The 14,431-nt window shown below is 38.6% G+C and overlaps 1 protein-coding gene across 1 annotated transcript; it reads right to left on the bottom strand.

The window, feature by feature from the left end:
- Positions 1-589: 589 nt before the first annotated feature.
- LOC127097941 (extensin-1) lies at positions 590-1,480 on the bottom strand. Its single transcript, XM_051036437.1, has one exon. The coding sequence runs from the start codon at positions 1,269-1,271 to the stop codon at positions 822-824; it is 450 nt and encodes a 149-aa protein (XP_050892394.1). The 5' UTR covers positions 1,272-1,480; the 3' UTR covers positions 590-821.
- Between the last annotated feature and the right edge of the window lie 12,951 nt (positions 1,481-14,431).

The raw sequence follows: 14,431 nt of genomic DNA, 5'->3' as shown, positions 1-14,431 counted from the left end.
CAAGTTTATGATAGATAGCATTCACCTCTGCATCACAAATCAACACTTTCTCCATCTTCTTTGAAGGGTCGAGAAAGCCACTCTATCAATATACTGTTCAATTGTTCAAATACGTAGCTAATTATGAACAAATTGTTCACTATAAAAGTCATGAATTTAATCACAATTAGGCGTGAATCACTATTATTCTCTTATATTTATCTTAATCATAATAAAAAAAATATAAAACTCTAAAATACTACTACCTAGATTCCATATTGTGATCTGTGAGCATACTGTGGATCTTATTAAAAAAAGTCACACCGACTTAAGTTGGGTGGAGTGGGTGATACACATGCATTCATGATGGATGATTCATTCACACACAAGACACTTATATAATTGAGCAATAATTTTCAACTATATCAAATTAAGAATTTATAAACAACTATAATATAAAGTTTTTTTCCGATATATATCTTAAGCACAAAATTGTAAGACTAATCTCTTGATTCAGAATGAAGAAAATTGTGCCCAAGATTAAGTCTGAATAGAAAATTTCTTGAGTACCGATGTGATACATAATCTAAATTAAAAGTTACATTCAAGCTTAAGAAAAGACTTCATAAATTTATTACTTTCTCTATGGTACAGAAGAAAGTTTATTGGATCAACGAAACTACACATGAAGAAAAGTAGACATGGAAATAAATATATATATGATCAACAAATTGGGATCACATATAGAACATATTAAACACTAATATAATTTCTCTTCCCCATTACCTTATATATATGTATTATCTTCTACTCATATTTTGAGTATTTTAATCTCAAACTAATCACCAAAAGGCAAGAAAGCTCAACAAACAAACCAGCAGTGGCAAGAATCCGGCAAAGCTTCCACGGCCGACTGGAGTTGCTCCTGAGCCACTGAAGTTCACATCAACTGGATACAAGTTCCCCGGCGGTCCGGTCATGTATATGTATGGCGACGACGGTGGGGGAGGACAATTCGAGGAGGGTGATTTCTTCGGAGAAGGTGGTGGTGGAGAGTAGTATACTATTGGAGGTGGCGGAGATGGTGGTGGTGGTGATGGATAATACACAATTGGTGGTGGTGAATTGTATATTATTGGAGGTGGTGATGATATTGGATTGTCACCACATGGTGTGCACTTCTCAACTAGCTTCCTTGGTTCTAAAGCTTTGATTGGAAGAGTATTAGTAACACAAACAAGTAATAAGATCCAATAAAGGATCCTTAGTTGTAGTTTACTTTGAGGATCCATGTATGGTTTTGAAGGGAATTAATGATGTTTGGTTATGGTTTGATATGAGAGTTGTAAGGATTAGATGAGTTTCTTATGATGTTAGGTGCATATGGAAAATGTAAAGTATGTATAGGTAAAAGGGCCTTTTGGGTTTAGGAATAGTTAATTATGGGTTTGAAGAATTGGAGTGAGGTACACTTGTTCTAATTCTACTTTATTGGTGAGGGCTATCTTTTTTGAAATATGAACTTCATTAGCATGTGGATGGTGTGAAATGTGGGGTCCACCATGCGCATAATTCCACATTCTTTCACACCTCAATATCAATAATTCACATTGATTTTGGCTTCTTTTGGTGGTTGAATTTTGGCATAATAAGGTTCTAATCTTGGATCAAATAAGAAATAACACAATATCCTTTCTTTTTCTGTCTGACAAACAATAACCCCATATTCTATTTGCATATTTTCTATGGCCAATTATTTCTGTAAGAAGAAATTTCTATTCTATATAAACTATTAAATGTAATTCTAATAACAGACTCTCTAACAACTTAACACATTTTGTTCTATAGGTTAAAATTAGCGAGATTAAGTATTTGATCCGAGTATAATAGTATAGACTTCATCTCGGATATATATATATATATATATATATATATATATATTATATATAATATATATATATATAATATATATATATATATATATTATATATATATATATATATAAATGATTTGTAAAAATATTGTTAATGTGAGTATAATAGTATAAACTATTTTTTTATGTCTTAAATAATACAACGGGAGCATGGTGGATGATTCTCCAAGGAAATCTCAAAATGGATTGAGTATGCCCACGTGCCAAATAGATATTCTAATTTGTGGAATCTTATTTAAAGTCACTCGTACATCTAATTTGACATGGCTATAAGTGAGTGGTCCGAGATCATTGATACTATATGGGAATGAACTATAAGAAACATGACGGTCGACAACCCCTAAGTACGAGGCCTATAAGGGCGATGTGGTCCACGAGAAAAATGATGGTCTACAACCCCCAAACACGGGACTTGTAAGAGTGGAGTGATTAAGAAGGTGGTGTTACTCAATGTTGTTGTGACATTCATATTATAAGGTTGAATTAATCAACCCGTAAGATTAGACACAATTAAGATTTCCCATCCAATAGGTCAATGTGAGAACTTTTGGTTTCATGTATCAAGTAGTCATGATCAATTCGAAATTCTTAGGAAGGACTGTTTGATTTGAGCTTGGTCGTGTGCATGCTTGGAAGCACTTCCGTGGATCTCTTAAAGTGATGATGGATGTTACCTCGAGAACCCAATTGGTTTTGAGTCTTTCACAATATATTTCGACAAACTACCAACTTCTTCTTCGTTTTCTGTGCATGCTCACATCACTTATGTAGTTTTCCATCAAGCTCGTTGTAAGCTCAATGTTTAAGTACGACACCCATGTGCAAGTATTAATCCCTTTCTTTTCTTCCTTCCTTTTCCCATTATTCAAGCATGGTGTTTCTTAGGAAGTGTGATGAAAACGAGAACATGATTGAACCTACAAACCACGAAGAGAATTTGAGTTGTGGGCTTGTTGTATAAATAACGCCCAATAGGCAAATGGGAAGGTTGATTGGGACAAAGTGGAGAGGGAGATGATTCAAAGTTACAATTGTAGTAACGATAATAATAGTCCAAATAATGTCTCGTATATGGATGATGGTGTAATTTGGTCTCATATCTTAAGAGTGACGAGAAGAATAGTGATATCAGTGATGGCCTCCACTAGCACAAGCTTGGATCGTTTTTGTGACAAAGTGGTAAATTGTAACTTTGTGTTCATCTTTGAAAGAAGTGTGAAGGAAATTCGTGAAGGACTAACGATCTCTTCCATTGGAAATGAGGAGACAATATTTCAGAACCATATGTGGAAGGCTAGGAGGCATGCACGGTGTAACCTTAAGAAATGTTAGGCGAGCACATCCAAATGTACGCGTGTGTGCTATTAGACTTGGGGTGAATATCCCATTCACCTTCTGTGAGTCATAAGTTATAAGGGTTATCATCATCTCTCTTCTCAACTTCAACCCAACAGTCAGGGATTTATGAGGGGGTTTGAGATCTTATACAAGGGTCAAGGGATCACATCTACCATGGAAATTTTCTTTTGTGTCTATGGAATAAAAAATGTTGATAATGGGAGCTGATTTCTATAAGTTCCCCCCGAAAAGGGGATGTCATCTGTATATTGCTCGAACTACAAGACTTGGAAGGATACATTATTTTGAGTACACAACGATGACAACTGCCTCGAGGCCATTTTTGACAATGAGGAAGGTCATAGATTTCCCATTTATTGGATGGGAGACCTAGTGTTAATCACAAGCTCTGATCATGACAAAATTAATGAGTCTGATAAGGATGAGGCCAACCTCTTAAAAAAGATGTATATATGTCATAAGTGCTAGGGATTTAATGGAAGTGGAAGGAGACCATGTGGGACTTAACGGTTTCATACATAAGTTAATATTATTCTTTTTCTCGCCTTTTGTCAAGTAATACCTCGTATAGTTGCTTCAACCATAATCCCTTTTCTTATTCCAATTTCTTCTTGATTATATGGAAGATAACTTTGCTGGCATATTTGACTTGGCCATCAACTTTAGGGTGTTCGACTGAGATGAACTTGATTTGAATTCCTAAATGTTGGCGAAATTCAATCATTGTTGAACTTGTGCGATGAGATTCATTTTCTAACATAATGAATTTTGGTAGTAAAAATGTATAAATCATTAGTTTATAATAGAAATACCTTACTCTCTCCACATTGATCTTTGACACCACCTATACTTCTACCCACTTGGTGAGGTAATCCACATCTAAAAGTAAGAGTTTTAGTTTCCTTGGGGTCAAGGGAATGGTCCAAGAATTTCAACCCCAACATATGGAATGGCCTTTCTGATGTGATTGAATGAAGGAATTTAGCTAGGGTGTGACGTAGGTCTGAAAGTTGATGGCACTTGTAGCATATATTGACGAAGTCATCATTGTTTCTTAGAAAAGTGGATCAATAATACACGAACCTTAATAACTTATTCTCTAATAATCTTCCTCATACGTGGCTTCTATAAACACTTTATCATACCTCCATTGATACTAGGGCCACCTCGTTCTCGCCCAAACATCTTAACATTGGTGTGGCTCTTCCCATCTTGAATAACTTTCCTACAACCAAGGTATATTTTCCATAAAACTTTTCTATTTTCTTGCCTCCTCCTTATCTAAAGGTAATATCTTATTTTCTAAGTATTGGATAATGGTGTTATCCATCCATTGTCATATGCTTTATCTATTTCGTAAACTGCGACATCTTCGATAATAGGGATAATCAAGATGTCTTGTATTACCAGTTTATTGTGCCCTAGTTTCTTCGTGATGAAGAGTTTAGATAGGATATCTTCTTTGGAGTTTTATTCTCTAGGAACATATGTTCACTTTTTTTTAAAATGTTTAGCCATCTCCTAAACCTTCTGCAAATATTTTACCAATTGAGCTTATTTCATTTAGTACTCACTAATAACTTGACTGATTACCAGCTAAGAGTCACTTCTTGTTTGTATTGAATTATACCGTTTGTTCAATAAATATATTTCTTGATATTTCAAAAACTACCCCGACCCCACCCCTTTAAAATTTATGCTCCATCTATTGACAAGATCCACACGCGAGGAATGTCTTCTCCAACAAGCGAAATGAATTATACCAGAAATCGATTATGACTTAAGATTTAATACTCCTACACGGGACAAAGTTGACGTTACATTTAAACTTATTTACAAGCCAATACATCATTCTCCCTTCCTAGCCAAACTTCTTCAAGACTTGGCAGACTGGATAATTTGTCTTAACCACCATACAATGGCCTTGGAACTATGCCATCAAATTTCTCTCAGTTATGAGTATTGCTAAGGAAAATCTCTTTATCTTTTGATATTTTAACTTGATTATGTTAAAGACCTTGCTTGTGAAGTAGATCGATATTTTAGAACCATCTAGCTCTCGGACCAACATAAAACTCACAACATTGTTTGTTAGTGAGCAGTATAAATACATCAGAACACCTTATTTTTGGCGAGTCAGGACCAGGGGTATCTCCAGAGAGGTTTTCATATTTTGGGAAGACTCCTCGCAATCCCCATTCAACTCAAACTTCTCCCTTTTTTTAGTGTGGTGAAGAAGTGGAAGGCCTTGTCGCTTGCGTATGATATGAATCGGTAAAGGACGATTATTCGCCCTCTTAAGTGTTGAATGCCTTTGATTGTTGTTGGAATTCTTATGTTAATTATGTCCTGCCATTTCTATGGTTTGACTTTGATTCCTCTTTTGGTCAACATGAAGCCTAAGAAACATTCTTGATTAGACCCCAAGTAGCACTTGGACAGATTTATGTGTATGTTATACCTTCTTACATATTATATGATGTCTTCCAAATCCTCACATATTTTTGTCTTGTGTATTTACTATTATGTCCCCTATATATACCTAAAGGATTTACTATCCATTATGCAAACATCATGTCCATTAGTCTCTAGTAGTTGGCATCGACATTTTTGAGGCTAAAAGGTATCACCTCGTAATAATAATTTCAAGTGTTGGTCATAAACGTAGTCTTGGACGGGTCCAAGGGTTCATCTTGTTTTGATTGTACCCTAACTACCCGTTCATGAAACTGGGCATTTGTACCTTAAAGCTTAGTCAATCATCATCTCCATGTTGGGAATAGGATATAAATATTTTGGAAACACGAGATTAAGAATGGTGAAGTCTATGCACATCCTGCATTAACTTGAGGACTTTTTTTTTACCATTACAACATTAGCCAACCATGTGAGATACTTATATCATTTATGTACCTTGCCTCCTCCAACTTTTTCACTTCCTCATTAATATTTATTCTCATTTCCTCTCCCATTTTTGGTTTCTTATGTGTGACTAGCTTGATGGCAGTGTTTAGGGAGAGGCGATAATTGATGATATGTGCATTTATTATCGACATATCTGAAGGAATTCAAGGAAGTTGATCCACATTTTTATAGATCAGGATATTTAACTTTTCCTCCCTATCCTTTATTAAAGAGGTGTCTAAATTTGTAGTCTAGAAACTTTGTGGTCCAAATCTATCAAGTTAACACCATGGGAACTTGGTCTGGGTGGCTAGTTGCCAACCAAGTCCACCCTATTTATTCTAAGTCTATCTTTGTAGAATTAAATGGATACTTATGGATCTCCTTTCTCGAAATTTTCCTCTCCATTGTCTAGGGGATATTTCACGGTGATGCAGAGTATGGACAATACCACCTACACGACATTGAATGTTAGGCGTCAAATAATTATGTTGTACAATAATTTAAAAGGATCATTGTCATATGGTGAACTGGACTTTTTTGTGGTTTTAATCGCAATGTCGCGGTTAGCAAGAGTCGCCACCGACTTTTCTTTTATCCAATAAGGAAAGGTGGAAAAGAACAGGAAAGACCTTAATTTAGATTTTGGGTTCGGGAGGTACATTATACAAAGGGAAGGTGTTAGCACCCTTTGTATCCATGGTTATCCATGGGCTCTTAATTGCTCGATCACTTATATTATTTTAAAAAAAAAAAAGTGTTTGTGAATTGTTTAGAAAAATTGTTTTGAAAAGAGAATTTAACTTTGTAATGATTCTTGTATGAATGTATACAAAGTGATTATCTCGTTTAGTTTTGAAAATTGTTTAGAAAAATATAACTCGGTAATGATTCTAGTATGAATGTATACCAAGTGGTGATTTTCTGAAGGTATTTTGAAAGGTGTGAGGTGTGAAAAAATGTTTTAGGTTGTGAGCCAGCAATTAAGAGTTATACCGACCCAAGGTCTTTATGAGTATTTCCTATCCTTATGAGGGTAAAACTGTCCTTATTATTGAGAAATAAGTAGTTTTATCCTTTGGATGTAAAAGGGTCATCGTAGGGTCATCGATTGGTCATTGAAGGCAACAGTTACGAGGATACCTTAGCATTCGAAGGGACTAGCATCTTTTAACCGTAGGCAACATCGGAGGGTCATCGAGGGACAAAGTTGTATATTCGAAGGCAACATCCGAGGGACTATAATTTATATTATGATGATTTAACCGAAGGGTCTTTGCTAAGGGTATCCCCACGTTCGCGGGACATGACCGTAATATCGTAATCGTAAGGCAACAAAGAGAGGTCCAAGATCACTTATTCAAAGGCAAAGTTTTACAATTAATTATATAATTAGGATGAAACTCCACATTAAAATTATTAAAAATAATATATTAAAAAATTAATACATTAAAAAATTGATTTAGGGTGAAACTCCACAAGGGTATCCCACAAATAAAGTGGAATACCTAGCCAATAACCTTTTCCTGGGATATGTGAACCTTTACGAAACTCAAAAAAAGAAACATGTCAGAACACCAAATCAGGGTGCAATCGAAGATTACACCGGAGAAATATCACAACAATAAATAGGATAGGATGAATAATGCATGGCTATGATAAAACATAAAAAAAAACAGAATAGAAAAGTCAGCTACTGTCTCGTTCGCCTCTGCCTCGCCTAGCGAAGGCCAGGCGAATACTCGCCCCAGACTCGCCTAGCGAGGTGCTAGCGAGCGGCCACGGATTTTGAATTTGAAAACAGCCCCATGTTAGGAACTTTGAATTTTATGGCATTTTATCACAGGAATAACATGGTCAAACATTCAGGGTATTCAGGCATATTTAAATTCCCATACGAAAGCAAATTATATATCAACATTTAATCATGATGCATTATATATGTAGATATGGCCAATTGAAAGTATAAACAATAGAGATACGCAAACCTGTTTGCCAATTCAAGGTTGAAGGGATTGACCACTTGTAGTATCGGAATAAGTTAGGCAGCGGGAATTGGACGGCGATGGCTTCGGTGCAGATGGGCTGCCTTCAGGGTTTCTTTACTCTGAATTCTCCGGGTAGGCAGGGTTCCTATGCCAAAACTTCTATTCGTTCTTCTCTGTTCTCCTCCTCTTTTTTTTCAGTGAATCTCCCAGTGTAACTCCAAGTGTCCTTTCCTCTACTGAAACTTCAGTATTTATAGACTAATTTTGTGGGTAATGGGCTTGGAATGAGGGAGACCCAAGTCCAAAATAATTTGTTATATTTTATTTATATATTTATTATAATTATTTATTTAATTAATTAATTAATTAATTAATTAATTAAATTTTTTTTTTTTTCGTTTTTTTTTATTTTTTATTTTTTATTTTTTATTACTGAAGTGCTGGTATTTATAGTGATAATGGTGACCTAATGGGCTCAGAATGAAGCCCGAAATTTTTTGTTGTCTGTCAGCTTCGCTAGGCGAGCGCGTAGCGAACAGGCCAGTTTGGGCCATTTTCTGGATTGGGCCATCCGTGAGCTGGGCCTTTGTTTCTTCAAGATCAGTGTTATATATGAGTCGGAATGCCTTGCAAAATGTCTTGAAATATTAATGGGCAAATTTTGGGGTATGACAGCTGCCCCTGTTCAATATTCTTGGACCGAGAGAGTTAGAATGGTGTGTACGCCATTCGTGGTCTGGAGGTGGAAGATTATTGAACACTAGAATGCCCCAAAAATTTGCACTTGAGAATCGACAGTTGGTCTTGATGGAGATGGGTTTAAAGGTGCCATCCGGGAGGTTTGATGACGAAAGCTTCAGATCGCGCCGTATATTAGGCCAATTTGAAGACATGGGTGCCACACTGGGTCGTACGTTAGACCGTATAATGAGTCATCCATTAGGCTGCCGACTTCGCTGGGGAGTCGGAGTGTGTCATATGTTGTTGGGGATAAAGGATCAGAATGGACCATACGCTAGATCGTATCTGAGTTGCAGAATGAGCCGTACGTTAGGCTGAATATGATGACGAAAGGGGTAGTCGTACGTTAGACTACACTTCAGAAATGTACCGTATGTTAGGTAGCATCTGAGGGGATGGACATCCGAACGGGTCGTACGTTAGACCGTCGCAGAATGAGTCGTCTGTTGGGCCGCATCTGATGATGAAAGCGGTAGTCGTACGCCAGACTACACTTCAGAAATGTACCGTACGTTAGGTAGCATCTGAGGGTTGTAAGATCCAAACGGGTCGTACGTTAGACCGCGTTGGAGTTGCTGGAGTTCAGAATGGATCGTACGCTAGATCGTATCTGAGTTGCAGAATGAGCCGTACGTTAGGCTGTATCCGAAGAAGAAAGTAGTCGTACGCTAGACTACACCCCTGAATGTACCGTACGCTAGGCAGCATCTGAGGATTTGAAGGTCCAAATGGGTCGTACGTTAGACCGCATTGGAGTTGCTGAAGAAGTCATATGTTGGGCTGAATCAGAATGAACCGTACGTTAGGCTGTATCTGATAACCTGTATATGTTGTACTTGCAATAAATGTCTGGGATGGGCTTAAAGATGCCATCGTTAGGAGGATATCGAAGTGTTGTCAGAATGAATGTTCCCATGAACTGTATTTGAAATATGTATCTGAATCTTGAATGTGATTGATAAAGGTGTCTGTCTGAATGAACCTTTTATTTTGACTATATCAGGAGGATAAATAACCTGCAAAGAAAAGTTAGCTTCATGCTATGTCATGATGTATGAGATGTTTCGTGTTATGCTAAAATAAATGCGAATGTTGTATGCATGCGTATGCTGTGAAATGATGTAATGAATGAGTTATGCGTATGAGAAGTTCTGCTTGGGGACTCTACTGGGGAAAATAAATCCCCATCTACTGATTGGAGATATTTGTAACGATGACCCTTTCTCGGCAGGGGGTTCTTGATTCTGTCTGATGGTAGAAATATTCCACAGATCTTGGCTGAGGATGGATGAGATGATCAATCTGTCTGATGATGCCGACCTCTGTTGGGGAGTAACTGGCTGTGCCGGGGAATACTGCTAATTTCTTCTGAGGAATAACAGACTTGCTGGGGGAATAGAATTGGTAGCGGATTCATTGGAAGCATGGTTAGACCTTCTCCTCGATCCTGAAGTCGGGTAGTAATTGCTATTGCTATTCTACGCATATATTTTGGTAAACATTTATCATATTCAAATGCACATATTAATTCAAATTAAATCAATGGGCATTTACGCAAACAAAACAGAAAAAGTAAAACAAAAGCATCTTTTTTGAAATGAATTGCATTGATTTTGAAAGGAGGCCTATGAACAGGCAATTTGTGTACAAGGAGACAGAAATCCTAGTAAGAGGAAATTGTCAAAAACAAAGAGAAAGCTATGCAGAAAAGTCTTATTGATTTTAAGTCTACTACTGTCATTATGTCTTCAAGCATCTCATCCCCTGCTGTCGGATAGAAGTGATTGGCTTGGTCAATCCCTTGAACTTGGATAAAGTTGACTGAGAACAGGACATAGTCATACGCTTTAATCCCTAATTTTTGCCTGGACCACCTTTTCAGGTTTTCAGTCCACCAGGATACCCTTTTTTGCCCAAGCCGCCTTTTCAGGTTTTCGACTTGCCGGGTGTACATTTTTTTATATATATCCCTAATTTTTGCCCGAACCCTTTTGGTTCGCCGGGATGCCCTTACTTTTGCCTAGATACGTCGATCTAGCGGGTCTCTTTCATGCGTAGTATTTTTTAACTATGTCCGCGTTCACGGGATGCGGGAAATCTTCGCCATCCATTGTAGCAAGTATCATGGCTCCACCAGAGAATACCTTCTTAACTACAAATGGCCCTTCGTATGTGGGAGTCCATTTTCCTCTGGGATCAGTTTGTGGTAGGATGATACGCTTTATCACCAAGTCGCCCATTTGATACGCTTGTCTCTTGACCCTTTTGTTGAATGCCCTGGTCATGCGCTTCTGATATATCTGCCCGTGACATACAACCGCAAGTCTCTTCTCATCAATCAAATGTATCTGATCGAGTCGAGTCTGAATCCATTCGTCCTCGTCTAAGCCCGCCTCTTTCATGATCCTTAGAGAGGGAATCTGAACCTCTACTGGTAAAACGGCTTCCATTCCGTAGACTAAAGAGAAAGGAGTTGCCCCTGTCGAAGTTCGTACCGAAGTACGATAACCATGAAGAGCAAATGGTAACATCTCATGCCAGTCTTTGTATGTTACCGTCATCTTTTGTATAATCTTCTTAATATTCTTATTAGCCGCTTCTACAGCGCCGTTCGTCTTTGGCCGGTACGGAGAAGAGTTATGGTGTTTTATTTTGAACTGCGTGCAGAGTTCAGTAATCATCTTGTTGTTCAAATTAGTGCCATTGTCAGTGATAATTCTCTCAGGGACGCCGTATCGGCAGATGAGGCTGTTCTTGATGAATCGTGCCACCACATTCTTAGTAACAGAAGCAAATGAGGCTGCCTCCACCCACTTTGTGAAGTAATCAATAGCAACAAGGATGAAACGATGTCCATTAGAGGCGGTAGGTTTAATCTCGCCAATCATATCAATGCCCCACATTGCAAAGGGCCAAGGCGCTGTCAACACGTTTAATGGAGCAGGAGGCACATGTACTTTATCCGCATAGATCTGGCACTTATGACAAGTTCTGGAGTGATGGTGGCAATCAGTTTCCATGGTAGACCAATAATACCCTGATCTCAGAATCTTCTTGGCCATCGTATGTCCACTAGAATGAGTCCCAAAGATACCGTCGTGCATGTCTTCCATAATCTTCTCTGATTCCTTTCTATCCACACAGCGAAGTAAAGTCGAATCATGGTTACGTTTGTACAATATTCCATTACTCAAAAAGAATTTAGCGGAGAACTTCCTCAGAAATTTCCTGTCATTGATGGATGTCCCTTCAGGGTATTCTTGAGCTTCTAAATATCTTTTTATCTCGTGGTACCAAGGCTTCTCTTCTACTTCATCAGCGTTAAGTTCATAACAATATGCTGGTTCGTCTAGTCGTTCAATGGTAATCCGGGGAGCTTCATTGTCCCATCTGACTCTGAACATAGATGACATGGTAGCTAATGCGTCTGCCAACTGGTTCTCCTCTCGTGGAATATGTTCGAATGTGATCTCTTCAAAGTATGGGATTAATGTCAACACCCGTTCTCGATAAGGGATGAGATTCGGATGTTTAGTGTCCCATTCTCCTTTGACCTGAATGATTACCAAGGCTGAGTCTCCGTACACCTTCAAGAACTTGATTCTTAGGTCTATAGCAGCTCTGAGTCCCAAAATACACGCTTCATACTCAGCCATATTGTTGGTGCACTCAAAACATAGTCTAGCGGTGAAAGGCGTATGGCCACCCTTGGGGGAAATGATCACGACGCCAATACCGTTGCCCAATGCGTTAGACGATCCATCAAAAACCATAGTCCATCGGGATCCCACTTCAGGTCCTTCCTCTGGTCCAGGTTCTTCATAATCAGTAACAAGCATGACATCCTCATCTGGGAACTCAAAATTCATAGACTGATAATCATTCACTGCCTGATGAGCCAAATGATCAGCTAGCACGCTTCCTTTGATTGCTTTTTGGGTGGTATACTGGATATCATACTCTGTTAAAATCATCTGCCATCTTGCTATTCTTCCGGAGAGGGCGGGTTTCTCAAATATGTATTTGATAGGATCCATCTTAGAAATCAACAAAGTGGTGTGATTCAACATATACTGTCTTAGTCGGCGAGCAGCCCAGGCCAAAGCACAGCAAGTTTTCTCGAGCAGTGAGTATCTTGTTTCACAGTCGGTAAACTTTTTGCTAAGGTAGTATATGGCATGCTCTTTTCGACCAGACTCGTCATGTTGCCCCAACACGCACCCCATTGAGTTTTCTAAAACGGTCAAATACATGATTAGAGGTCTTCCCTCAACTGGTGGTACCAGAATCGGAGGTTCTTGGAGGTACTTCTTGATTTTGTCGAAAGCTTCTTGACATTCATCATTCCATATCATCTCTTGATTTTTTCTCAGTAACTTGAAGATGGGTTTGCAAGTAGCGGTCAAATGGGAAATAAATCGGGCAATGTAATTCAAACGTCCCAAGAAACCTCTGACTTCTTTATCCGTACGGGGAACTGGCATCTCTTGAATAGCTCTCACCTTGGCTGGGTCAACCTCAATACCTTTACCACTGACAATAAAGCCCAAGAGTTTACCAGATCTTACTCCAAAGGTGCATTTGTTCGGGTTCAATCTCAACTTGTATTTCTTCAGCCTCTCAAACAGTTTGTATAAATGATCGAGATGTTCTTCTTCAGTATGAGATCTGGCTATCATGTCATCCACATACACTTCTATTTCGTGATGGATCATGTCATGGAACAAAACCACCATAGCACGCTGGTATGTTGCTCCTGCGTTCTTTAAACCGAATGGCATTACTTTATAACAGAAGGTGCCCCATTGCGTCACAAACGTAGTCTTCTCCATGTCCTCAGGTGCCATTTTGATCTGGTTATAACCCGAGAATCCATCCATGAAGGAGAATACCTTGTGTTGAGCGGTGTTGTCTACCAGAACATCAATATGTGGCAGTGGAAAATCATCTTTGGGACTCGCTCTATTCAAATCTCTGTAATCCACACACATTCGCACCTTACCATCCTTCTTTGGCACTGGTACCACATTAGCAACCCATTGAGGATAAGAAGTAACAGCCAGAAAACCAGCGTCAAATTGTTTCATCACCTCGGCTTTGATTTTCTCGGACATTTCAGGACGCATGCGACGAACCTTTTGCTTAACAGGACGACAATCTTCCTTCATCGGCAAACGATGCACCACTATATCGGTATCCAGCCCTGGCATGTCTTCGTAAGACCAAGCAAAAATCTCCACATAGTCATGTAGCATCTGGATCAATCTTCCTTTGACACTGCTTTCCAAGCCTGCTCCTATTTTGACTTCTTTCTTGTCCACCTCGGTACCCAGATTTACAGTCTCAACTGACTCCTCGTGCGGCTGTATAGTCCTTTCTTCTTGCAGTAACAGTCTGGCAAGTTCTTCAGGTACTTCACAATCTTCCTCACTTCCATCTTCGGCTCGGTAGATCGGATTTTCAAAGTCATAATGAACAGTAGTAGAACTATTATCAACAGGATCCAGAGTGGATAGGGATCTGCAAT

The sequence above is a fragment of the Lathyrus oleraceus genome, chromosome 6 (genome assembly GCF_024323335.1).
Source record: "Lathyrus oleraceus cultivar Zhongwan6 chromosome 6, CAAS_Psat_ZW6_1.0, whole genome shotgun sequence".
In the NCBI taxonomy this organism is placed as follows: domain Eukaryota; kingdom Viridiplantae; phylum Streptophyta; class Magnoliopsida; order Fabales; family Fabaceae; genus Lathyrus; species Lathyrus oleraceus.
The sequence above is the reverse complement of the archived record's forward strand: the minus strand, read 5'-3'. Positions and strand labels throughout refer to the sequence as shown.